The sequence below is a fragment of the Strix aluco genome, chromosome 3, assembly GCF_031877795.1.
Source record: "Strix aluco isolate bStrAlu1 chromosome 3, bStrAlu1.hap1, whole genome shotgun sequence".
Taxonomy (NCBI): domain Eukaryota; kingdom Metazoa; phylum Chordata; class Aves; order Strigiformes; family Strigidae; genus Strix; species Strix aluco.
In genome coordinates, this window is record NC_133933.1 from 99,136,525 (window position 1) to 99,162,045 (window position 25,521).

The following is a 25,521-nucleotide window of genomic DNA, read 5'->3' on the forward strand; positions in this document are numbered from 1 at the left end:
TCTTAATGCCACAGTGATCTCCATATGACAGTTCTGCCTAATATAAAAAGATCCAAGTTTGCAGACTTTTTGAATTAGTATTGTGTTTCTGCATGCTTATGGCACTTGCTCAAGCAACCTTAGCCTTGATAACTCTGCATGCTCCTACAATCCAAGTAATAAAATACAGAACACTGCTTTCTGTTCTACATTGTTTTGAAGATTTCAAAATAGTTTATGGATAACAGACAAGTTGATACATAAACATTTACTCAAAAAAATAAAAGACATTATGCATATGCATTAAGAGTTACTTTTACAATGTATTTTACTTTCTTTGCTGGTTCCTAAACTTAAATTTTCAAGGAGATTCTAGGGGTATTCTTTCCCTAGAACCAGGAGGGCATGCCCTTAATTATATGGGTTCTGCAGGAAAATAGAAGGCACAATTGTAGTTGTATTTTAGTCACATGAGATGCAGAGTAGACCCCACAATCTCAGGCTATTTCCACACACACACTCCCTACCCACATATGGCCACTTACTTCCCCGCTTCAGCCCTCTAGCCCTTACTCACCTGTGGTAACACATTCCCGCCTCTTTCCAGGACAGCCCATTCAGTTCACAAGCAGGAAAGCTGCATTCACTGGTCTCCCTGCAGCCTAGCCTAGAGCAACAAACGGAGAAAAAAGCAGCGCAGAGATGGTGAGCTAAGCAGGAATGGTCAAGGAAGAAGGCTAGCTGCTTGCTGGATAGAGTTTGTATATATTTTGAGAAATTTTGGGGTTTTTTACTACAAAGATAAGGAACTTTGGAATTATTTTTGTAATTAACTCTATTTTACAAATATTTTTCCTTTTCAGGAAGAACTTTTTTAATATCTCTTTTTATAGTAAATACTTGTTCTACCACCAGCCTATAGTTTAAAAAAAAATGTTAATAATAATTAGCAAGCTTATTTCTTGCCTTTGCTGTCTTTTGGGGTCAGTGTGGCCACGTACAGCTTATCCTCACCCAGTCGGTGCCAGCCTGGGCTGACTGATGTCTCGCACGGGCCCAGCTACCCCCGAGCTCGGGGAGTGGGAATAACCCGGCCTGCTTGGAGGAGAGGGGAAGGGCGGGCACACGGGACCTGCTATGGGGCTTCGATTTGGGGGAGAGGGGCCATTTTTCTAATTTAACCCCAGGGGACATGAAGCGGTGGTGGGTGCTGAAGTGGCGTCACGGGGCAGCTGTCGCCTTTCACGGTGTGGCAGCAGCATTGCCCCGGCCCCTCCGCGGGAGTGTGCTGCCGGGGAACTCGCTCCCCACCTGCTTGCGGTTGAGCAGGAAGTGAAGCCGAGCAGGGCACGGTACGGCCACAGCCCCTGCCCAGCAGCCTACGGCCGGCCCGCTCCCGCCGACCCTCAGGCAGCGGTGCCCGGCCCGCTGCAGGGGGGAGGGGGGTGGGAGGTGAACGTGCGGGTGAGAATGGGCGCGAGCCGCCATCTTAACTCTGGGCATTCCTCAGCGCGGCTGGGGGGCGCCATGTCTGCTGAGGGCGGCTGCCGCAGCCGCGCCGCCGGGGAAAGGGCTGCCCGTCCGCCCGCCACCGCGGCCGGCAGGGCCCGCCCGGCGCTGCGCCCGGCTGCCGCGGGTTGCTGCGGGGACGCGGCGCTGCAGGTGGGCTCCGAGGCCGCGCTCTCGCTCTCCGCGAGGGCGGGTGAGGCTGAGTGGGGGCGACGGGAGCCGGCGGGCGGGTAGCGCGGCGGGGCGCGATCCGCGGCTGAGGGGAGCCCCTGCTGAGTGCTTCCTCTATGAGCCGCCTCTCCTAACCCTCGCGGAGGGGAGAGCGTAGCTGCCGTTTGAAATAACAACGTGAAAGGCCTCGCTTACGGGATCCTCGGTAGTAATCGAGACGTTTCTGACCCACCTCGGGCTGAAACGCCCAAGCGGCACGGGCTGAGTCTTCATCGGGTGCGTTCCCGCTGCCACCCTGGCAAGCGGGCCCCGAGAGCAAGAGCCGCTCCTGAGGCTGCGGGAATGCGAGGGACCGGGCTGTCAGCAGTGCAGGACGATGGAGACTGGCTAAAGGGTTTGCGTGTAGGATGGGGGGAAGGCTGTTGCATTTTGTTCTTCACAGCCTCCAAAAATAGCTGGCCCTGAGAAACTGTTTTCACGTGGAGAGTTTCCTCTGCGAGGTGCCCTAGATTTCGGTGGGAGATGAGGCTGCTTCTCCTTTGCCTTTTTCTGGAAGCAAAAACGTGTTTGCCATCACCAAAGATGTGTAGCAGCAGTCCTCTTTGCTCACAGGAGGCTGTGAGCAGTAACAACAAACTGTTGACTGCCAGGTTTGAATGCCTTGTTCTCCTGTATAAAGTACAGAGTTTTGCAAGAGGTCAGAGGTTTGAAATCCAGGCAGTAGGGCTGGTTAAGCTGTTAGGTCAGGTCAGTCACTTTTCTTCATTGCTCATTATATTACTGCAGACAACACAGCTACCCATCCAGTTAGCAGGATCAAGGGTTACCCAGGTGCTTATTTCTGTGTAACTTGTAACATCACCAGACAGAGTTCATGCTAAATACTAACGTGGGCTGGAAGGGGCCTTCAGAGGCTACCTGGCCCAGCCCCCTGCTTAAAGCAGGGCTGACTTCAAAGTTGCACCAAGTTGCCTGGGGCCTCCTCCAGTTCAGACTTGAATTAGGAGCGCCTTCCCCTGAGTACTCAGCTTCCTGAAAGATAAAATGGTTGCAGTCGAACCTACTGTATCTGTTAAGTAACTTGCAGGTCTCTCTCCATGTAGAAGGGAGCACGTGCTAAAGACTCATCTTTCCAAAACAGGCTAATTACGAGAAACCTGCGTGCACGGCTGAAAGCCTTGGGAGGAATTTGACAGGATGAAGCCTGTCATTGTAGTACATGGTGGAGCTGGCCGGATCTTCAAAGAACGAGAAGAGGGAAGTCGTACTGGTGTTGTCAGAGCTGCGCTGCGAGGTTATGGTATCCTGAAGCAGGGAGGCAGTGCCTTAGATGCAGTTGAGGAGGCAGTACGATCAATGGAAGATGATCCTCATTTTAATGCAGGTAATTTTTCAAGAATTAAGTCGATTTAGAATCATCACATATTTCAGGTGTTTTGCCCTGATGCTTCTGAAAATGCTGGCATTGCAGTGGAGTAAATACTGGTATCGCCAAACAGTTTATTTCTCTGTATAATAAAATAGCATGATATGTGCCATAGTTTCTTTCTGCACTTAAGCAGATGAATTACTCTTTTCTCATTTTGCAGTGTTTTATACCTGCCATTTCATTCTTGTGGTGCCATATTACTTTTCTGTAAATCTTTTTCTGTTACTGTGCTGTGTATTCAGTTTTAAGACATGGACTCCTTGATGGAGTGTATGTTAATGTTTATGTTTAAGGCACTTGAATATGGCTTGCATCAATGTTTAAGCCTTACTGCTTGACCTTTACCTATTGCCAGAGGAATACTGTTTTAGGTGTTTTTATCTTAATGCTGGGAATTAGTGCTTTTGTAAACAATATTACACAAGTAATGCAGTAATGGTATAAGAGTCATGAATTTATACAGTAAGGGTCCATAACCATTAACAATTAATGTTAATTAATGTTAATATCAATAGTGGGATATTTTTCTCCCCTTGGTATGACCTCAGATTTATTATTTTGATGATTTTCAGTGAAAACATTTCCCCACCCTCATCAAGGTATGTCAGGAATGAACATGGAAAGAAAGACCTGTGTTCAGTGTTTTAGATAACAGAGCTATTAGTTATGTGCACACTTAGTTTGCAGAGATTTCTCTTGTTCCTTCTCACCTTGTAATTGAGAGCAGGGGAGAGTTTTTTTACTTTGTGTGAAAGTTGCAGTGTTTTGCTACTGACTTGGGTTGAACATTCTGATTTTTAGAGGAATCAAGCTGAACTCATGAAGCAGACTTAAGAGGTGTGGTGTGGACTATTATATAATTAACATCAGGGTGGCATTCTCTCATTTTACTTTTACTTAACTGGACTTGAACCTTAAGCCCTTGTTCAGGTTTGACTGTGCTGATCTAAATGGCAGGTAGTCTGGTAATCACTTATAGATACATCTAATTGTGTTAGCACTCATTAGATACAGCTGCTCTCAGTAGCTGGCGAAAATGAGCTGAAAGTGATGTGAAGAGGGCCCTGATTGGAGTGGCTGTTTAAAACTCACTGTGTGGTATTTACATTTGTAAAAGAAAAATCAATTTTACTGTAATATTTTCTAGAAAAACACAGACATTGCTAAGAGACAACAATAAAGGTTGGGAAGAATGGGCATAATGATGAAGTTGTGTCCTTTTTTGAATGATAGGGTTTAGCCATGCTGTGTAGATGCATCTTGATGTAGGCTTGGTGGAGGGGCTCAGAAGCTATATTGTTGTCTAAAACTACCATTTTAGTGCAGCACAATGAAGTCGTCAAGTTCTGCTTATGATGAGGAAGTGGCCTTGGTTATATTTCCTTCATGTGATCTCTTTGACTAGCAGTATTAACCAGCTTGGTGTGAATATTCCAGGTATAAGAACTGTCATTATAGTGATCTTTGCACACTCTTTCCTCCTCAGCCTTTGCAGGACAGAGGACAGATCTCAGTACCCCTTCTGTGATTTGGCTAATGTCAGACACATTTGTTATTTGTGTCCCCTTAGATTTCCTGTCTTCTGTTGTGTCTCTGTTTTTTTTCCCTGCCCTTTGCTTCACAAGTGAGCCAGACCTTTTTCCTTTTTTTTTTTTTTTCTTTTTTTTCCTCAGTGCTGCTGCCAATGGATACCATGGCAGGTAGTCCCTACCCATCGTGCTGGAAGGCAGGTGAAAAGGCAGTCTGTAACCACAGAAGGAAGGATTCATCCAACCTCAGATAACCTGACGTTTAGTATCTAGCCTTGCCATGGTGTTCAGACTTTCAGAGTGGTCAGTGGGATGAGAAAGGGTACATACAGCTCTCTTAGGCAAGTAGGATGAATTGCTCTTAGAGGGCACCTGTCTCTCTTCACCAACTGTAAAAGGAGGCTTTTATAGGAAGCTGCCTTTGATTAGAGGAACTGTCCACAACTGTTTTCTGCTCAGGAAATTTTAGGAAATCCTAAAATGTATCCCATGAGAGGAGTCCAGTAGACATAGGATATTATTAATGAAGTGATGAAGAGGGCTGATAGAGCTTTCCCTGGAACCATGGTTCTGGTCACTGATACCTGAGAAGGGGGTACCCTAGTTCTAGTGGGAATTTTGTGATCATGGTTAGAGAGTCTGCCTTGTCAAGGGAAGCTAAAAGAGTATGGCAGAGTTTATCTAAGAAAACAAAAAAAGACTTACTCCTTGCACCAGCATAAAGGAGAAGCTGGAAGAATGATGTTAACACGGGTGGCACAAGTTACCTGTAAGCTCTTTACAAATTAACATGTTGTGAATGATGCAGCACTGAACTCTGGAACAGTTTATGCAGTGGCAAAGGGGCAAGAAATAACTTTTTGGGGGCGAGTTTGTGTGTGATGGGGAGTTTTGGAGATTACAGGAGAGGGAGGATTACAGCATTTTGTTGCCTCCAGTAACAGGGGATTTAACTTCATATATTCAGGTCTGAAGTATATTGGTATAAAGGTCTTATGTCAACAATTGTTAACAGTAGCTTCTGACTTGCTTTTAATGTTGGTTTAAGAGAAATAAAAAAACTGTTTTAGCTCTGTACAATGTTCAAGTCTTTCCACCTGAACTACTTGTGTAAGTCTGCCATGTTCTGTTTTTTTTTTACCTTTAGGTTTAGTCTTCATCCTTATTAGCAAGGCTTGTACACTTGATGACTTACAATTGATTATTCCCCTGTGATACCAAATGAGACAATGCCAATAGGCTTTTTTAAAAAATGCCAATAACTGTATCTCATTAATTTTCAATTGGGTTAGTGGTAGCACCAATAATTATAGAAGAAAGTAACTACTTGGCGTTTCATTACTTCTATTTTTTTTAAATTCCTTCATCTACTGTTTTTATTTGGTAATGAAGAACTTGTTTTTTCAAGCTTTTGTTACAATAGTGAGCGGGCATTTAGCCTGCTCCACCAGTTTTGGCAGTTTCTTGGAATGCTGTGTGATGTTAATCTGTTGATAGGATTGAACACTATACTGTTTTGTTGGGTTATGTTGTAAATTCCTTTGGATGAACTGTAAAGGTAAAATAGTTTTATGTGCACTTGAAGTGCTCTGGGGGATAAAGAATTCTGTTCATGACTGTTTGTTGTTTTAACTTTCATACCTAGTATGTCATTGTGGATGGGATTGGAAGTGTGTTTTTCATCTTGTAAAAATAAAACTCAATTTTAAAGTAGATGTTGTACCCTGTGAGACTTCTGGTAATGTTTGGATTTTGTGGTTATATTCACCTGTGTTTCTGCTGTTTTGTTTGTATTCAGGAGACACTTTCTATAACTCAAACTGGGAAGGAGAAAGTTTGCTTGATGAGATCTAATAATTGAATCACGTGATGGTTAGATCTTAATGACTCCTTTCCCCTTCCTCCCTGATTTTTTTTTTTTTTTTTTTTTGTCTTTAGGCTGTGGATCTGTTCTAAATGAAAAAGGTGAAGTAGAAATGGATGCCATTATTATGGATGGAAAAAATTTAGACTCTGGAGCAGTATCTGCACTTAAATGTATAGCAAACCCAATAAAACTTGCTCGACTTGTCATGGAAAAGGTATGCTCAGTATGTACTTGAGTATAAAGCTTTTTTTCCCTTGGAACTTCATCCAGTATATTGATACACCTCAATAATGATGTTTGTGTAATATTTTAAAGCAGGAAAGAAGGGAGAAATGGATGGTAGTGTTTGGCAACTGTGGTCATGACCATGAAGAACTTTTGTTTTAAGTCTTTTTTGAGAGGTATTTATTAAAAATAGCAATCTAAGGAAGCATAAGTTCTACCATGCAATTGGAAGCTCAAGGAGCAATCTACCTGTACATGTTGATTTCCTGTAGCTCTGCAGCCGGTGTTCAAGATTTTAGGGGGTTTTTTTCTTCACTTGTTTTTTAAAGAGCTTTTATGCTCACTGAGGCTTCTGCTTGATCTTGCAAGATTAAAGATAGATAATATACTGTTGCCTTAGCAATGACACAGAACTGAATTAAATGACCCAATAACGTTATTTGGCCATGTAACACAGTCTTACATTGTTCTAGGTGGCCTCCTCTGTTGTGACCTAATGAGATGGTAGCCTTAGTGCAAAGTTGTGGTCTTCCAGCAGTGGAAGGTAACATTAGCACTATGTGATGGTTACAGATTTTCCAAGAGAATCAAACTTGCCAGGGCAGCAAAATGGTTATTACTTGACCTTCTATGTCAAATCGATCCCATGTTCCTCCACGAGGAAGTCCCTCTAATATCTGCCACAGCAAAATTCTCTTGTTTTTCAGAAATGGTGCAACTGGTATGGTTCAGGATGGAGTAAATCACTTGTGATATGTGTATCAATTTTACCATTACTAGACTGTGACGGTGATCAAAAAGTTCGTACTGTCTTTGGAGTTTACATTTTTCATCCTGGTAGTACAGCTGCCCCATTGTTGAAAAGGGTTCATATTTGCAAAAACACTTACTAACAAAGAGGATTTATGTTTCTTTAACCTCTCAAAATGACTTTTAAGGAAACAAAATCTCTTTTGGCTCTCTATAAAGATGATTGAAATGTAATTTGTCCTCAGTAGCCTCCAAAGAAGACAGGAATTAGTTTTGGCCTTAATTGGAGTTACAGTTCTGCTTTTAAAATAAGAACTCTTCACGAAAGTCTTCAGTGTATATCTCCTAGCAAACAATGTTAAAACATGACAAATAAGCTTTTTGTTCCTTCATGTGGGTTTTCTTCTGTCATTTGTCTAGAACAAATATATAACTATAGCTGGTAGACAGCTTCACAAGACCAAATTCTTCAAAATCTGAGAATGTAGGTGGAGAGTTGGGGGAGAGATGTCTTCTAGCATGTTGGGGGAAAATGTTGTATTTTATTTTATTTATTTCCATAGATAACTTCTTTTTAATGCCTATTGCTCAGTTCATATTTTCTTTTGTTGTTGTCTTCTCTATGACAAAATCCTACTTAAGTCAACAAGAATATAGTCAAAACAACACTTGGTTTTTGAGAACATAACTTTCCAAAGTGTTTTTTAAAAAAACCCAAACAAAAAACTGTCGTCTTTGTCTGTCTTGTCTGTTACAAGATCTTTCTCATCTGTTACAAGGTCTTATCATTCTGTGGTGCTTCTGGTGCTCAAAAATATTGAGGCTAAATTTGAAAGGAAATTGTAAAATTCAATCATACAGGACCAAGTATAATGGTGTAGTCCTAAAAACATGAACTTTTGTGGTAAAGTGTATTACTCTTTGCTCAGATGCAAAAAAAAAATTCTGTGTAGATGACAAAGTTGAACTGTAGGTCTTGGCCTGGATTGTTTGATATATCTTGAGGTGAGTTTCTACTGCTTCTCCATCCAGGTATTATAAATGGGAATACCAACTGGTGTTCCTCTTCTGTTCGTCTTGGACAGGAATTTTGGGACACCAACCCAGGCTGTGTCTCAGTACATTTCAGAATGTATTTTGTTTTGGTTTACTGTGCATAATTAAAAAAAATTTTAACTCAGTGACCCATGGGTAATAAGAATGTAGTTTTCCTGGGCTTCTAAGCATGTTAGGATGCTTATTGCCCAGTGCTTTTGAGATGCCTCACTGCCTTAAGGAATTTTGTAATATGCAGCTCCCAAAACCAAGCAAACAAACCAAAAATACCCTCCCCAACTGCTTGTAACTTTCTGTATTTCCAGTACTGTTATGGAACAATATGGGCTCCATCTGGTGGCCAGAGTAGCTCTTCTAGATTGTTGCTGTGCACATTTGTCCTGTGTGCTGTCACATTCTTACTGAGTTCAAACATGTCCAGATTCATGAAGAAAGGAGGGCACCAGAATAATTTCCATTCATGATTTACTATGCTATTGAACACGATAGCCTCTAGAGATAGAAGGCTTTTAATGCGTTAACTAATTCAACAAATCCTTGAGAAAGCAGTTAAATTCCTGTTGAATTATTCCTGTTTGTAGTGAACAAAAATAGACTAATACATTGAAATGGCGTGGTTTGGTTTTTTTTTTTTTTTTTTCAAATGGGGCATGTACATCCCCCTCAGCTCCAGCACTTCATTAGATGGGCGTCTCGTGAATATCAGAGCACTGATTCATTGGCATACGTCAACTATGTGTGTGTTTTCCCCTACTGTATCATTCAGCCCTTCACATTACGCAAAGGAAAATTTAGCTTAGGACATAGACTTCTCAAGGCAAAGGTGCAACTTCTTGCTGTGCTCTGCGCGCTGCCAGGATTGTAAAATAAAGCACAGTGATGGTCTGAATTTCAGGCCAGCTGCAGAAATTCGGGGGATATTCTCTTCCCAGTTTCCCATGAAATTAACTAAACTTGCCAACATTTGTTGTTTGTTAATAAGATCTCTGGAACCCTTTTTTTCTTTTTTTTTTGGTCCTTTGGATTACTTTGTATAAATGTGTCCCAGAAAAATTAGGCACTTAAAGTTAGCAAACATATTCATGAAACTGTAGAAGAAGAATGAGACAGAAAAATATGCTTTTGGGTTGTTTGGCAGTGTTCTACCAGCTCTTTTGATCAGCAAGTTATATTAAAGAGAAAACCAAATTAAATTCTCCTTAAGGTACCTTCTTTTCAGTGAGGACTACCAAAAAAAAAACCCCAACCCAAACAAACAAAAAAAACCCCTATCATAGAAGCTTATTTTAATATATGCAAGTATTTCTTGTGTGTGCAGCTCAGGAAGGTGGGTATGTTGTCAGAATCTGCATATGGGAGGGAACCATTTGGAAAAGTTTTAAGAAATAACTTCCATTTTTAACAATAAAACTTTGATTTTTTTTTTTTTAACTTACTTAAATGATGATATAGAGTCTTCTTCTGAAACAGATAAATCAAAATAGAAGTTCAATGTATTTCCTAAAAAAAAAATCCAAAACAAACACCCCCCACCCCCTCAAAAAACAAACCCAAAACCAAACCCATCCCAAAAACCAAACCCGATTTGAATTATTGGATCGTGTGCTTCTGGTGGTTTAGTGGCAGAGGGGGGCAGTATTGCACAAAGAAGTTGGCTTTCAAGTTGAAGAACAGCAGCTTTGTTAGCAATGGGTAGGTCTTTTATTGTCTGGTAACATCACTCAGCATGTAAGCCTATTCTCTAATCTTTGACATATACAGAGTACTTCTTCCTTGTAACCTTTATTCTTGCTTCCTAAAGCAATACTTTCAGGAATTAAGGACTTAATTTGTCAATAAAAAGGCATTTAAATTTTCAAAAATGTTTGAAGTCAGGGCCACAACATCAGGAATGTTTCTAAAGTGTGGTCACATTTCCCACTTCTGTAATGATTTGAAGGGGTTAGTGCAGAGGCTGTAATAGGCTTAAGCAGAGATCAGTGTCCGTGGTTTGGGAAGAGGTTCGTCTGGAATCCTTTAAAACAATGCAGTGCTATGGGTTGGTCATGGTAGTGATTGCTTGTCATTGCTTTAGAAATCAACAGAAGTTGATGGTCTGCAGCATCTTAAACGTCTGAAGTTTTGACACTGTAAATGTCCTGTGGAATGCAGCATGACACAGAAATACCCAACCTCTGGTGTCCTCGCTTCAGGCTGAGAGCTGAGTGTGTGCCACTTCAGGGCCCTGCAAAGGCTCTGCAGGTCTGCTGCCTCCAGCATCACCTGGTTCTGCTTTCTGGACCTCAGCTGTACCCATATGCTGTGCTGCTGCATGGACGTAAAAGCTTGCTTGAAGTTAGGTACTGTGTTCTGAAATGACTCCATACTGTATAGTCAGACCACGGCTCCTCCAAAAACTTCCTGCGCTCTGATGAGCAATTAACAGCTGTGTAGTGTCCAAGAAGTTGATGCCTATTTTTGGACACAGATTTTAGAAAAAAAAAAAATTATTTTAGAACTCCTACTAAGGTATAAGGATTAATGAAACAAATTTACCTGGCAAGTTTCTCTAAAATATGAATTAACCAAGCTGTACAGACTTTGAAGCATGGATTTAACTAAGGTTCTTGACTTAAAATCTGGTAAAATCTGGTTAAAGTGCTATACTAAATAGAGGAATCAAAGTAGAGCTGGAAATGTTGTTAGAAGAGAACAAATGTTTTTTTGTCAAACCTGTTAGGTCAGTATTATGTTCTTAAATTTGAAATTCTGGGTCTGTAAGTGTAGCAGCTAGTTGAATGAAATACTTAAAATGGTTCAGCTGATGTTAAGAAACATTTTAGTGTATGATATTTACATTTTTTGGTTATTTTACTCTTATGAGGTGTAATACATTCAAAGAGAACAGGAATTTATTTATTCTTTCTGAGTAAAATCTTTCTAGATCTCTTAGTGAACTGGACAAAACAGTTAAGTGATGATTTGGTGATTGACTAGAAACCGTACGAAGAAGTTGCATGCAAATTAGCAAAAGAGCAAATTTACCAATTTTTCTTCTCCCATTATAATAAGTATTAAATACGCAAATGCAGTTGTTTTCTGCTACTGATGAAGGTTTCGTAGATTCATAGAATACCGGGTTGGAAAGGACCTCAAGAATCATCTGATCCAACCTTTCTTGGCAAAAGTTTGTGTTTTGGAGAGCTGAAAATTGTTTCAGCTAGTGAAAGAGAGGGATATAGGCATAGAAATCTAGAAAGTCTAAAAATAAAATTTGAAATTTTCTTTGTGAGGATACTTCTAAAAATAGTGATTATACAAAACTACTCAGTACAAGGCAAAACAAGAATTGTCAATGAATCTCTTGTCTGTCTTCTGCAGACGAAGCACATGCTGCTGACTGACCGTGGTGCACACCTGTTTGCTCAGGCCATGGGTATTCCTGAGACTCCAGGGGAGAAACTCATAACCGAGAGATCCCGGGAGAGATGGAAGAACAACCTTGAGCCAGATTCCAACCCTCAAGAGTTTCAGAAGTAGGGTTTTTGTAAAATATTTTTTCTTTTTAAATTCAGGTAATTTAATTTGTGCTATCAGTTCAAACAAAAAAACCCTGAAACCACAAAGCTTGAAGACCTGTATTCAGACTTGAGACTACTTCAGTTCTGGGTGTTGCATGGTTTGATATAGTCTTCACAGTATGCCCTTAGTGAAGGTAATGAAAAAAATCAAGCTTTTGATTTTTCAAAATCAAGTAAGTGACTAGAACAAATTTGGGCAAATTTGATGCTTAAGAAGATTGTCGGTCGCTTTGACATAGCATAGGTTTTGTGACGTTAATGGAGGGCAAAGTTAGAACTTGTTATTGCTCTTAAAATCACCAGTTATAGAAGTGCATAGAGCAGCTTTAACAAACAGCAGGCATCACTTTGTAGAGTTCTCTTTTGTGGAGAACTGTGATCTCCAGTCCACATTTTAAAACAAGTCTGTGGAAAAAAAGTAAAATTAATAAAGCTGATCTTGGTTAAGTAGATGATTGGATTTGTCCTTAAACTGGATTAGGTAATTAAATAAAATCAGATTTTGACCAGTAACTCCTTCTGAGTGCTGATTGTGACTGTTGGTTATTGTAGACAGGAATGAAAAAAAGAAGTTCAGTGTAGTGGTAGGTGTGAAAAGAGATGCTGCTGAACGGTGTTGCACAACAGCAAAACAAAAGTCACTTGAAAAATAAGGAAGTCTCATACAAAGTAGAGAGGGTGGTGGGGTGGACAGGAAAGGAAGGAAAATCCTCAGGTGTCAAAAATGGTTTTTATGCCTGTGAGGCATAAATACTAAATTGTTTTGAGCTTCCATTTGTACATCAGTGGTTGTGGCATAGGAAAACACTGTATTTATTACGTTACATAAATGCTGTATTACATGTTGTTCATATGTTCTGTGAAATGGTAGTAATGAGAGAAGCAGAGCTGAAGAATTTGTAGGTCAGAAGAAGGAAATTTCTTCTGTGGGCATGTTAATTAAAGTCCATGAGGCTATAAACTACAAGCTATATGTTACTTTCAGTAAATTGCTAGAAGGAAAAATAAATTCATGAGACAAGTGTAAATATGGTCTTGTAAACAAAGTGAAGTTGTTTCTTGACCATAAGGTCTGAGCTATAGTTCATCTTGTATCCAGTAGAAGCTTTCTTTTGATCCATGGTCTATCCAAGAACTGTGTGGTATTGTAATTCATTATGAAGAATTTTGAGGATGTCATAGCCCCTACTGCCAATTGGTCTCCTGAATATGTAAGTTGGAATGGCATGGCATCTGAATCTCCATTCATTCTTTATAACTGCTTAATTTTTTTTTTTTTTTTCTTATAATGGTGTTAAGCATCTTCAATTTCAGCATTGTCTTGTTCTGGAATATCTGATAATAGAAGGCTTGTGTATTTCTGAAGGGCTCAAAACTTTTTCTTGTCTTGGCCACACTGTTCTTTTTCTGACAACCAGTGCCCAAAACGTCAGCACAAATTCACAAAGTTGAAAACAGGTCTTTTTTTATGCAAGCTCATTTGTTCCTGTATCACATGTGGAATGTTCTTTTTCCCTGTTATGTCCACAGTGATTATGCAGAAACTTGCCTGAGGCGAGCAGACAGAAGGTGAAGTAGCATTAGTCAGAGGCAACGTAATACCAGATCATACTGGGAATTTGAAGGTTGGCGTGTACTTTACTTCCAGTCCTCTGGTCCTAGCAATGTTGGAAACCTTGGGGGTTCACAGCTTTCCAAGGAAAGTTTGGTGTCTCCAGAAGAGAGATGGTTCTCTTCTGCCAGTTAGAAGCCTGCATTCGTTTGTGCTAAAAGCTTATGATTCCGTTGCACGTACATGACATCTTGTACAGCTTTTGCCGAGAATAATGTGTGGTTTGTTTTCAGTCTCTCACTCCAAAGATTCTGACCATACCTTTGCCAAGAATTGCTAGAGATTACCTGAGAACCCCACTGAAAGGGAGTTGAGTCTGGCCATAAGGTAGCAGACAGGCTACTAGCCCCTCTGAATCATGGTGCAAGAGTAACTCGAGGAGGTATTAATTAACAAGGACCCTGACAGCAGTCGACAGAAAACCCTACTACTGATGAAGGCCTAAGAGATGAAATAGCAGATGTCTTATTAATTGAATGGGGATAGAATAAGTACATGTAACTTCACAGGTACTGAATAATGGAAGATTTAAACAAAAGGGAATGGACAGATCTAAGTGATCTGTGCTGTATCACAGTATATGCAGTACATAAGAATAAATATTGATTGTATAAAATCATTACTACCAATAGCATCCTCTGGTATACTGCAGGTACTTGTTGAGGTTCTTGCTACTGTCACTAACTAACAATAGAGGGATGATTATAATATGATGTCTCTACTTAGACAGTTTTGCCTGCCTTGGTAATGTTTCTGAGTCAACTAGCTATGCGACAGATTGTTTATATCTTCTTTGATTTTGTTCTGAAGATGAACAAAGAAAACATGTGACACTGAAGCAATAAAAAAGTTTAAAGGGACAGTAAGAAATAAGAGTGTAGTTGTCTATTTGCTCCACTGCAGATAAGGTATGTTGGACACATGCACTTTGTTATTTACCGCCGCTTGAGCTCTTGTACCAAAACAGATAGCTGCTGCATATGTGATCTGTGTACTTTCATTATTCTCGCAGTTGTTTACGGTAAATACATACCTAGGAAAATGTCCATCTGGATACACCTTTCTTAATTTCTCAGGAGTATCTAACTTTAGTTTTGAAGGGTGCCACATGAGTGTGCAATTTATTAATATTCTTTCCAGCAAATCATTTGTAACAGATGGATGGGTGGGAAGCCCATCTGCACCATCATATCAGTTTGAGATGAGGTCCGTCTCCACATAAATGTCAGAGCAGTTTGTAAGGCCTGTGATTCATCAGTCAACTTTGAATTACTGTGAATGAAGTGCAGGGACTGACAGTATGATATTTTATATAAGCAGGAGGGAACAGGAAGTTGGTTCTCTGAGAAACTGACTGTGGGTTTCATGGTACGCTAGGACTTTGTCTGACTTCATTAGGTCAGATTTTGTGGGACTATAGAGAGACCCTCACCAGTGCCCAGGCAACTTCCAAAGGTGTTCCCGTTCCAGTCACCTGTTAGGCAGTGAATCCCTGAAGGATTGTTACAAGTTCTCTTCTTGTATGGAGGGATTTAGATTTTTTTGGTACACCTTTCCTGGCCAGATACTGTTTTATGTTCCTACATGAATTGCCAAGATTGGTATATGTGGACCCTCAGACTGTTGCTTCTCAGTGCAGCAACTCTTACAGTAAGTTACAATAGCCTTTTTTTCCTCTTAGATGAATACTCATGTTTATTTTAAGCAGCCTATTATATATGACTTTTCTGTGCTGAAGAAGTAAAGCAGTACTTGAGACTTCTATTTTCTTCAGTGCATGAAGATTTTTAAGCTGATGTGTGGTTTCAACAGATGCTACTGGCCAAGTGATTTAAACCTCAAGATTGCATAGCTACAGAGTACAAAGGCGAAATATGTATTAATAATGCGTTATGACAATACTAGTTGAAAGGCATAAAATAACTTTTTTTTTTGTGGCACTCAAACATTTAGAGGAATAAGAAGAGGAAAGAGGAGGAACAGGAAGGAAATGATTCAGTGCATGCATAACATTACCGTCCTTTTCTGTATTCACTCGTTTACGTGCATTGCCATTAATTCCAGTTAACCTCCTGTTGAGACAATGGAGACAATTCTTGCATCTTTGAGTTGCTGTTTAGGGGATAGTTGTTGTGTCAGGTATGTCACACCCAAAAATCCACGCCAGAATTATGATGGCTAGAAATATTTCCGCCCTGTGTTCTTTTGTTTTGTGGGGTTTTTTTCTTCTCCAAGTCAAAGCTTCCATGCTATGGAAGTAAACAGGTCGGGGGGGAGATAAAAAAAAAATATTGCATGTTTTCTATGCTAAAGCTGTGAGAATTGTTGTCTGTTGCTTGTTATCTTTGTAATGAGAAGCATGGTGAAAAATAGCTTTATGATGAGCAGTAATTTTTTTTTTTTATTTTGTAGTAATCTTTTTTTAAAGCTACCTGGAAAATAAATGCAACATGCTTTGGCAGGTATGCTTTAATTCAAGCTAATTTTGTGAACTGTTTTTCTTGGCAGAGACCTTGGAACAGTCGGTGCTGTTGCTATAGACAGTGAAGGAAATGTAGCTTGTGCAACATCCACTGGAGGACTCTCTAATAAACTGACAGGCCGTGTTGGTGACACAGCATGCATAGGTATGGGGTGTGGGGTCTTGCCTCTCATTTTTTGAAGGTGTCTCATTTAAAGAAAGAAAAAAAAAAAAAAAGTATTACACATTCTTCTTTTCATTACTGAAATGAAACATGAATTCTGGTACATCTGAAATGGAGGTCTAACATTCAAATGTGCAAAAGTTCAAGCTCCTTAACACAACATGGAGATTGCAGGTAAGGATTGATAGAACAGGTGTAGTGCTGTGATTATTATCATCATCCAACACTTTCATGTCTGGAGAACGGGGATGGAAAATTCTTTTTTCTGTCCTTTCCTGAATGCTAACATTTTTTTTTTTTGTTTCCATTCTGTTCATTCCAATAAAGCTCTCCTTTTGTACATCTATGCATACAGCTGTGTCAAAAAATGTAGCCTGTTCCATATGAAGGTGCTGCTGTCTTGATACTTAAGGAAGAAAGTGTAATTGTAATTACTGTTCGTTATATCAGTGAGCCAAAGTTGTAAAATGACTGGCAACTTTGAGTAAATTCCTGTTCTTAGAGAGTCCTGATAAGACTGCTCAGAGCCTAATAGATGCGGTGTGGAATAAAGGAAATATTTTAAGAGATCTCTTATCCAAGTATAAAGAGACACTTGAAATCCTTTTCCCAGACCTCTTAATCTCGTGGGACAGACTTGCCATTTGATTGCTTCAGGGTTCTACCATACAGTTGGGATTTGGAAAATAATTATTTTTAGTAAAACATGTTCCAAACTCAAATAGCACTGCTGTTGGCAGTACACAATTATTATAAAACTAATATGAACTTTTTCTCACACCCTAAATTGCTAATATTTTGGTACCCTCTGCATTTTGACTGATTTTCAGCTTCGTTTCTGACTGCAGCCTTCTGACTGCAAATGCCCTTCTCTTATGTAGGTCATGTTCAGGTTTCCTATAGTATGGGACATAGGTCTGTGAAGGACAAGTGAAACTGGGCACTGCTGAGCGTATTCACTTGCAACTGTTGCTCTTACTAGACACCTCTGGGCTTGGATACAGAAATGCTAGCTGTCCTTTTAAATATTAGAGCCTTTTGAAAAGGGGCTTTGACAGACTGATTATGGCAGTGTTTTTCCACATGTAAATTGGGGTCCATTGAAAGGGTCTGATTTGACCAAGAAAGTACAGAAGGGAATAAACTTTCATTGCTCTTCTTTGCCTCCTTCCCCTCCCCTAGTACCTTGTTTATAATGCTGTGGTACGTTCCTCCCCAGCTCCTGGGAAATATTTTTCTTAGGAGATGTGCTAGAAACATGGGTGTTGAGCAAGCAGAAGCTTGGTGGAGAACAGGGTGTGGAATGTGCCAACAAAACAAGGACGGGAAGGAAAAAAAAAGGGGGGGGGAGGGGGGGGGGGTGGGAAGTTCAACAGAAGAAACACTCTGCTTGTGGTGAAGACTTGAAAGATTGTTCAGGGGTGCTTCGTGATGCTTCACTAGAGCCCAGGCTCTTCACGTCTCTTACCCGCTTTTGCTCTTGTGGATAACTTCCCCTCAGACTTTGGTCAATTTACCAATGTCTTCACAAGATCTTCTTTCGTATCTTCTCAATTGGTAATGTGTGACCTGGCATTCTGCATCCCATTGCTGTCTTGCTGATTCTCAATATACTGTCTCCTGCTGTTCTGGAAAATATTTTTGCCCATTCCTGTGAAGTGTTGGCCTACTTCTGCTTCTTGTACCACAAGCAGATCACTAGTCTTCAAGCTCTCTCAGCGTGGCGACTGACTTCATCCAGCTGTTGTTGATCTCTTCCATATATTTTACTTTTCAAACTGAGGCAGACATGAGAAAGAAGTTTGTTACTAACACTTTGCTTCTAGAAGTGCATGGAACTGCTGGACCTCTAGGAAGAAATGTTCAGTACCTATTTTAAACAATGCAGATCTTGTAAATTGTTTTATAGAGTATTGCCCTTTTTTCCCCCCCCCCGCCCCCTCTGGAAAGGAAGCGGAGGTTACGCTGATAACCATTCTGGTGCCACTTCAACCACAGGACATGGGGAGAGCATTATGAAGGTGGTCTTAGCCCGACTGATCCTCTACCACATGGAGCAAGGTATATTCCAAACTTCTGTAAACTGGAATAATGAGGATAGGAAATGTTGCTTAATGACAGGTTTCAATTTATGTACTGTCATCCTAGAACAGTAGTCAGAAGAGTTGCTACCAGGGGTATGTGGATGGGTCACTTCTCTTTAAAAACAAAACAAAGTACTGAAGTATTAATAAAGCTAAAATAGCCTTAAGTGGACAGAAATATTTGCGCTGCTTGATGTTTAATCATGCTTTAGATCAATATACATTGAAAGACATTATTGTCTACTTTGTTTAACTGAAGTTCTCTTTAATAGTTTTTTCCCAATCTGAAACTAAAATTCTGTGAACAAAGACATAGAAAAGAAGTAAAAGCAAGATATATTTAAGGAAGCAGTAGGGGAGGACTAGAGATGGATAATCAGAGCTGTAATGAGAAAGCATGGGATATCACTTTTCCGATAAACTGTAAAGGTCTTTATTTTAACAACTCTGATTATAGCAACAGAAATACTTTTAAGATATTTTAACTATGATTTACATTTTCATTTTGTTTTGGAAAATACACTAAACTGACTGGGTGGGTATGTGGTAAACAGCTGGCAATATGTCTTATGTGACTGTAATATAATCTGACTGTGGGATGACCCTTTGGAGCTTTACCTTCATGAGTTAGTCTGTCATCTAAACCCTTGATGATATTACAGCCTGTAAACATAGCCAGACAACATACTTGTATTGCATGAGTTGAAGAACCATTAATATAGATATCACCATTATTTTTAGAAAGCTGTAGCTTTTGGGCAGTACAGTGTAACTTGTTTTGAGATCAACTGAACTGGAAATAGTTGGAAAACTTTCAATTTACATTTTTCATTGGAGAAGCAGCAAGTAGAGAAACAAGTAACAGCTGAGAATATTTTTGTTATGCTTTATAGAGCTGTTTGCATGTAATGGATGTATTTCTCTGTAAATCTCTTGGCTAATGTCATAGTTTCAGCATAAAATACAACCTACAGATTATTTCCCAAAGATCTAACACATTATGATCTCCCCTTACTCTCTATATTATGTCCCTAGCTATTCAATTTGTGAATGGCCTTCTAAGCTCTATTTAGTTTAAACTGCAAACCAGTTTGTCCTCTGTCTTGAAGTTAACTGCATTGCAAAACCTATGCATTGATAGCAGTTATCTGGCTTGTGATAAATCAGTATGAAAGGCAAATGAGGCTCAAATTATAAAGTTTTTAAAAAAAAAGGAAAAAAGAAAATGAACCCACATGTGTGCCCATTTAATTGGTTTGCACTTGTTCACCCTGCCCATGCTTGCTCTACCTTCATTCATCCTGCCCAGAAGTATAATTCATCTGCCAGGAAAATACGTCAGCAATAGACTTTTTTTCCCTGCTATGTTTCCATGAAGGTGCTGAAAACAAACCCTCAAGTTATTGTAACTTTCTGAGTCCTTGAACAGTCAATTGAAGTTGGTCTTTCATAATTCTGTTCAGCTATTCAGTAATTCATATAGTAAATATCTTTTGGACCAATGCTGCAAAATTTACTTTTGTATTTCAGGAGTGAATTGCTTTGCCAGTCTTAACAGCTGTTAGAATCTCTGTCTTATGGTGGCAGCTGTTGTCTTGATGAAAAATCAAACAGTGAAATACTGACCCTTTGAAGTCAATGCCACTGACTTGAATAGTCACAGTGTCACCCGTAACGTCAGAGAAAGGAGCTTTATCCTGTCAGTCACCAGTGCTGTGAATAATTCTGACTCTGTTGGTTTTGTTTGGTTTTAACTCAAAATTTGCAGTGAAGGCATGAAGGTCAGTTTTTGTTCTGCAGCCTAAGCTGCATAACATTACTGGTGGTATATATCTTGGAACAATTAGGCTGAGCCAACTGCATTCCTGAATATATATTCAAACTTGTAGTGAATGAATATTCTGTGGCTATTAACAGGCCTGCGTGTATGATGTACAAATGAACATTGATTTATTTAGAAAATATTCCTGTTAGTATGAAGTGGAAAGAAATGATAAAGTTGCTTTGCTGGTCCTTTCTCTGATGTCTAGTACATTGAGTCCTCATCTTGCCTGATACTTTCAGAAGTTTCAGGAAGAGTAATGCTGATGTCTGCTTTTGATAAATTATGACAATGGGAAGTATGTGCTTTGAGCTCCATTGCAGCCCATGGACTTGGAACGTAGGTGATGACTGAAATTTTTTATTGTTTTGATGTGTGGTGGGTTTTTTTTTTCAAATCGTAAGTGCTTCAGACCTAGCTTGTGACAAACCTTTGATGGAAAGCTTGCAGGCTGGCATTTTTCCCTTCAAACTGTGGCATAAGAAATGTTGTGTCTTGAACATAGAGTTGATGAGTTAGTCTGTATCAAATACTGAAAATTAATTACAATCTGAAGCTATTTAAATCCTGTCTTTGTAGTAGCACCATACCATAGCAGCTATTAGCAACTGTCCAGAGCCTTCCTATAAACGGTTCGTTTGCCACACTGGAAATTTCTTGTCAATTTAATTGAGGGAGGAATTAGATTTGGCTGGCTCCATGGGGAGGGGTGAAACTTGAAGGGAATTTTAAGACTTATTTTAAGACCGATACCATGAAGTTGTCATGTTCTTCTTTTCAGGAATGTCACCAGAGATGGCTGCTGACACTGCATTAGACTACATGAAGACACGAGTTGGGGGCTTGGGGGGTGTCATTGTTGTTGACAATTCAGGAGAGTGGGCAGCAAGGTTCTCCACCAAGCAGATGTCCTGGGCTACTGTAAAGGATGACCAGGTGCATTATGGGATTTATGCTGGGGAAAGGCATACAAAATCTGTTGATGAAGCACTTGCATCTGAAGGTGAGGGATTCTGAGAATGAAGAAACATCGACAGAGGAAGGATGAAGATCAGATCTTGCTGGAGGACAGTTGATTCATCTTTCTGAAAGATCTGTACTTTTGATTGGTTCACAGGCATTACCTCTAAATGAGTCAAAAAAATCTGGACATAGTTCTTCAGTGGTCATGGATATATGTATAGTGTTTATTAATATCTTTGGAAAGTTGGGAGATCCTCCTTTTCTAGATAAGAAGGAGAATGGTTAGTAGGCTTCTTGGTTAGCATGCCTTAATTCTCCGTTAAAGGGAGCCTGAGTTTCAGTGTTAGAGGAACTAGTTTCCATGCCCATTCTCAGAGGTTGCTGCCAGGGTGATTTGAGAGATTAATACCTATTAATTAAAAACTGAATTTTTAATATTGCTTTGCTCTCCAGAGTCTTTTGAGCAGTCACCCCATGATAATAAAGTGCTAACTGTCAGTGAAATACCACCAAACAGCAGTGAAGAGTTAAGACTACATTGTCACAGGCTTGAGGTAACTGTCAGGGGAAATAATAATGAAGTAAAGAAATTAGCTTTTCTCCAGAGAACGGGAAATGTGATGCTTGCTAAGGAGTCCTATTTTATTCTATTCTCTGGCATCAGACCTACAATTAAAAAACAGACCCCACAACAAAGTAGGCTACAATATTTCGAAGTATATGTGGATAGTTAACAGGAAAGATACTACTGTATCTGGGATGGTAATAAAGAAGGTCATGATTTCAATAAATAAGACCAGCAATCTTTACTACTCAAATACGAAAGTGATAGGCACCTTTTAAGTCTAAACATGAGACAGATGATGATTAACTGGAAAAATAATTATCTAAAATCCAAGTGATAAAAGCAAGCTGTACTATGATAAGCTTCTTGTGTGAAGTCTGAAATGTTTTCTGGAGAGGCTTTCCTTTTAAAAAAGAATTGATGTTTTGCATTACCTCTAATACAGTATCTTCATTAAGATTTAGTATTTTTAAAAGAAAGAGCAAAATTTCTTTTTCCTGTTTTCTGACTTCACTACCCGTTGGGTTTTTTTTGTGTGTGTGTTAAAACTGTGTAATAATTTTCTGGGTTTTAGCTGGTGACTAGGTTTTCTCCGCGGACAGATTTGTACAGTATAATTGCATGTCATCATACTGTGGAATGTTCACTTTACAAGATAACCCAAATAAACATAGCAAAAATCTTAAATCATAGTTTGAAGCTACTCATGCCTGTGTCCCAACTACAATAAGCCATGTTATTTAGTTGGCTCATACAGAATGGTAAGGTTGCCAAGGCTGTCTAACCAGCTCTCTACTTTGAGCCATGGTTATTAGATGTTGCAGGTGACTGGACATGGACAGTGATGGTTCAGGAGTAGATGTCTCATGTAAAACATAACCATCGAGTACTTGTGAACTTTGTTCCACAGATGATCATGTAGAAAATGGCTACTATCTGTTCATGAAACAATAATAGTATTTAAGATGTACTCATCTGTAGCGAGGAGTGGTCACCTTCCAAGTAAAAACTAATTAATTTCCCCTTCTGTGGATGAGATAGCAATCTTACAGGGCTAGACTGTTGTCTGGGAAAAAAAAGCAGTATTGTCTTAGCTTCAGTTCCAGAATATCAAGGCATTCAGATTTTTGTGGTCAAGGATCTGCTTTGTTTACCTCACCTGTACCCTAGTGCAAGATCAAATTCAGGACAAGCAATAGAAAATACAGCCTCCACGAGTTTTGCCAAATTTTGCTTTGCAGCATTGTTTTCATGAAATTGCTCAATTTTTTAAAAAAATGAAAATCAAACTTGAAGGATGTTTTTTAGGGCTAAGTGGTGATACATAGGCATGGATGTAGGCTGTACACAAGAGAAGAAGAATACAAGTATCTTGTCTTACTCCTGCTTTATCAGATTAAAGGCTCTGTAGAGGGCATGTTCCTAGTAACCATTCCTTTGCTTGAAGTAGCTGTAGGGAGGAGCATTTAACCCACTATTACAGCAACACCTGGTGTATCATCTTTGTCAGCCTCTGGTTTTGTTAAATTTTCTGAGTAGATGCAAGCCTGTTCTGGTCACGGTACAAGTTGACCAAAACCCAAGTGATGGTTAGTGTAGCATCACACATAAGCTCATACACCCTCTGGGTGGTTTATTGGCTAGGGTTTGGCACGACGCTAACCTGGACAGTTGGCTTTTGGTTAGCTTCAAACAGGTCCACATCTGCCCAGAAGGTACCAGCAACCACAGCAGCAGCAGCACAGATATGATCTCAGGGCTGTCAGAAGGAATAATAAATTGTTACTGTGGTTAATTCACTTCAGCTGTTCTCAGGAATATGATGTAATAAATTGCTGGCACTTAACAAAGAACATTATCCTACGTAGGTTTTCCTGTCGCTCATCACTAGACTAGCTGGGCACCTTGCATTAAGCAGTGTGACTGCCATCTGGTCTGTATGATTGGTTCTCTCACCTGCTCTTTGGTAGTGTGCTCTATATTCCTTTCTTGTGAAAATGTATCTGGTTTTCAAAAACGTGCATGTGCTGTTACGCCTTTTCAGTTCACATGGGGCTGGGAATGAGGAACTGTGCCTTGCATATGGATTGGTAATGTTTGATAACCCTTAGGCTGGAATCTGCTCCACAGTTGAAATGATGGCAGCTCAGGCAAAGCGCTGGTACCAGTGCTCAGGCCTATGTGCTTTTCTTCCAGCCAGCCAGCTCCTTGGAAACGTATGTGATTTCCCCACCTAAGCTGGACAGCAGGTAGACCTCTTCTAGGACAGTGTTCCCCTTTATCATAGCAAGGGGGATGATAGCAGATGGTCAGGGATAGGGTAGACCTAACTTAGAGCTGGGGATGAAACCGTTGTTTTCCTTTCTCTTTTTACACTTTCAGTCATGTTCTTCACCTGGTACGGGATGAGACTGATTCTGGCAATGTAAGAAGTTGCTGGTTTTGCACAGGGCTTCCTAATTTTTTAATATGCTTACATGTCCCCTGACCTTTGTGAACATTGAGAAACTACCCTTTATAAGGGCTTTAACATTTAACAGCTTTTATAAATGTAGTTGAAAGATGCTAAACTTAAAGGGGATTCCAACAGCAGGATGGGAAGTTGTGTGCCACCGCCATGCACTTGCAGCTGGATATGAGCCTCTAATCCAAATGGTTGTGACCTGGATATCAAAGAAGGAAAATTAGAGGCCTGCTGCCAAGAAACTGAGTGTCCTTGGCATGTAGCAAAGCAGCTACAGAGTTTTAATTACCTAATTAAAGTGTGGCATCCCATTATTTTATATGATTTAGAAAGGCAGTTGTGGATGTTGTCCTGTTTCTTTCTCACTACTCTGTAGAAAGGGTCCCTGACCCAAGCAGGTAGCCACAATGGGCATACATATCAAAGCCAAGATGCTAACAAAAACAGCAGAGTAGTGATCGTTGACTTTGCTCATGTATTGTTAGTTCTGTGCGGGTTTTCTTTCTTAATCTTTGCAAGTTATAAGTAATTAAAAATTATTGTGTAGGACATCAGTGTTTGGAAATTTGGGTTTATTTTTGTCAGTGTTTTACTTTGTCCTACATTTTAGCTCCATGTCTCTGGGGTGGTTTTCATTGACTTTCAAATCTACCTTGGCAAAGTTTAATGACACTCACTGTTTTGCTTGTTTCTCTTCTGGTCTGCTTTTTCTTTGATGTGCTCTGATAAATATTTGTTGTGGAATAGATTTCAATCTTGGTTACATCAGTATAAATGAAAAGTACTGTCACTGAAGTCTGTGATTACACTAGAGGAAGTGAAATCAGACGTGGGCTCACCTGTCCGAAGCCGGTAGCTCAGTGAGTATTGGAACAGCCTTTGCTAATGAGGGAGAGAATAGAGAGGACGGAGAGCCTGCTGCGGAGAGTTACTGTGTGAGACAGGACTCTGGTCTCCAGCAGTGTCAGGGTGAAGATGATGCCCAGGGAAATATGCACACTGGGAAATAAGTGTCAAATGATTCACATGAAAGAATCTTTAAGATCACATGCATAGGGTGAGCAAAAAGTCATTTTTAGGCATGTAAACCACAAAAAAGGAGAATCTCGTTTTCCTTTCGACTGCACTCCTTACACTCAGTTTATTGGGGGCACATAGATACCCCACAACCTTTGTGTAAATGAGCTTTGCCAGACCTGGTCACATGTGCTTTAACTTCAATTATTATTAACATTCTTGCCTTTTGACCTTTAAAATTCTCCTTGGTTGGAGTGAGACTCATTTTCTCGCG

The 25,521-nt window shown here is 39.9% G+C and overlaps 1 protein-coding gene across 3 annotated transcripts; it reads left to right on the forward strand.

The window, feature by feature from the left end:
- The first annotated feature begins 1,519 nt into the window (after window positions 1-1,519).
- On the forward strand, window positions 1,520-22,453 carry ASRGL1 (asparaginase and isoaspartyl peptidase 1). 3 transcript variants are annotated; one of them, XM_074819787.1, is made up of 7 exons: window positions 1,520-1,641; window positions 2,801-3,043; window positions 6,556-6,698; window positions 11,876-12,030; window positions 16,196-16,314; window positions 18,283-18,393; window positions 21,020-22,453. In XM_074819787.1, the coding sequence occupies exons 2-7, from the start codon at window positions 2,857-2,859 to the stop codon at window positions 21,253-21,255; spliced, it is 951 nt and encodes a 316-aa protein (XP_074675888.1). In that variant the 5' UTR covers window positions 1,520-1,641; window positions 2,801-2,856; the 3' UTR covers window positions 21,256-22,453. The 3 variants fall into 3 exon arrangements, with proteins under 3 accessions (XP_074675888.1, XP_074675890.1, XP_074675889.1); XM_074819788.1 differs by having other exon boundaries at window positions 1,542-1,681; XM_074819789.1 differs by lacking the exon at window positions 18,283-18,393.
- Window positions 22,454-25,521: the final 3,068 nt, after the last annotated feature.

Excerpts from the sequence above, each read along its gene's own strand:
- ASRGL1 (XM_074819787.1), top strand. The coding sequence starts at position 2,857 with ATGAAGCCTGTCATTGTAGTACATGGTGGAGCTGGCCGGATCTTCAAA. Across the intron at positions 6,699-11,875 it reads CTCGACTTGTCATGGAAAAG|ACGAAGCACATGCTGCTGAC; the intron begins GTATGCTCAGTA and ends TGTCTTCTGCAG. Across the intron at positions 16,315-18,282 it reads TGGTGACACAGCATGCATAG|GAAGCGGAGGTTACGCTGAT; the intron begins GTATGGGGTGTG and ends CCCTCTGGAAAG.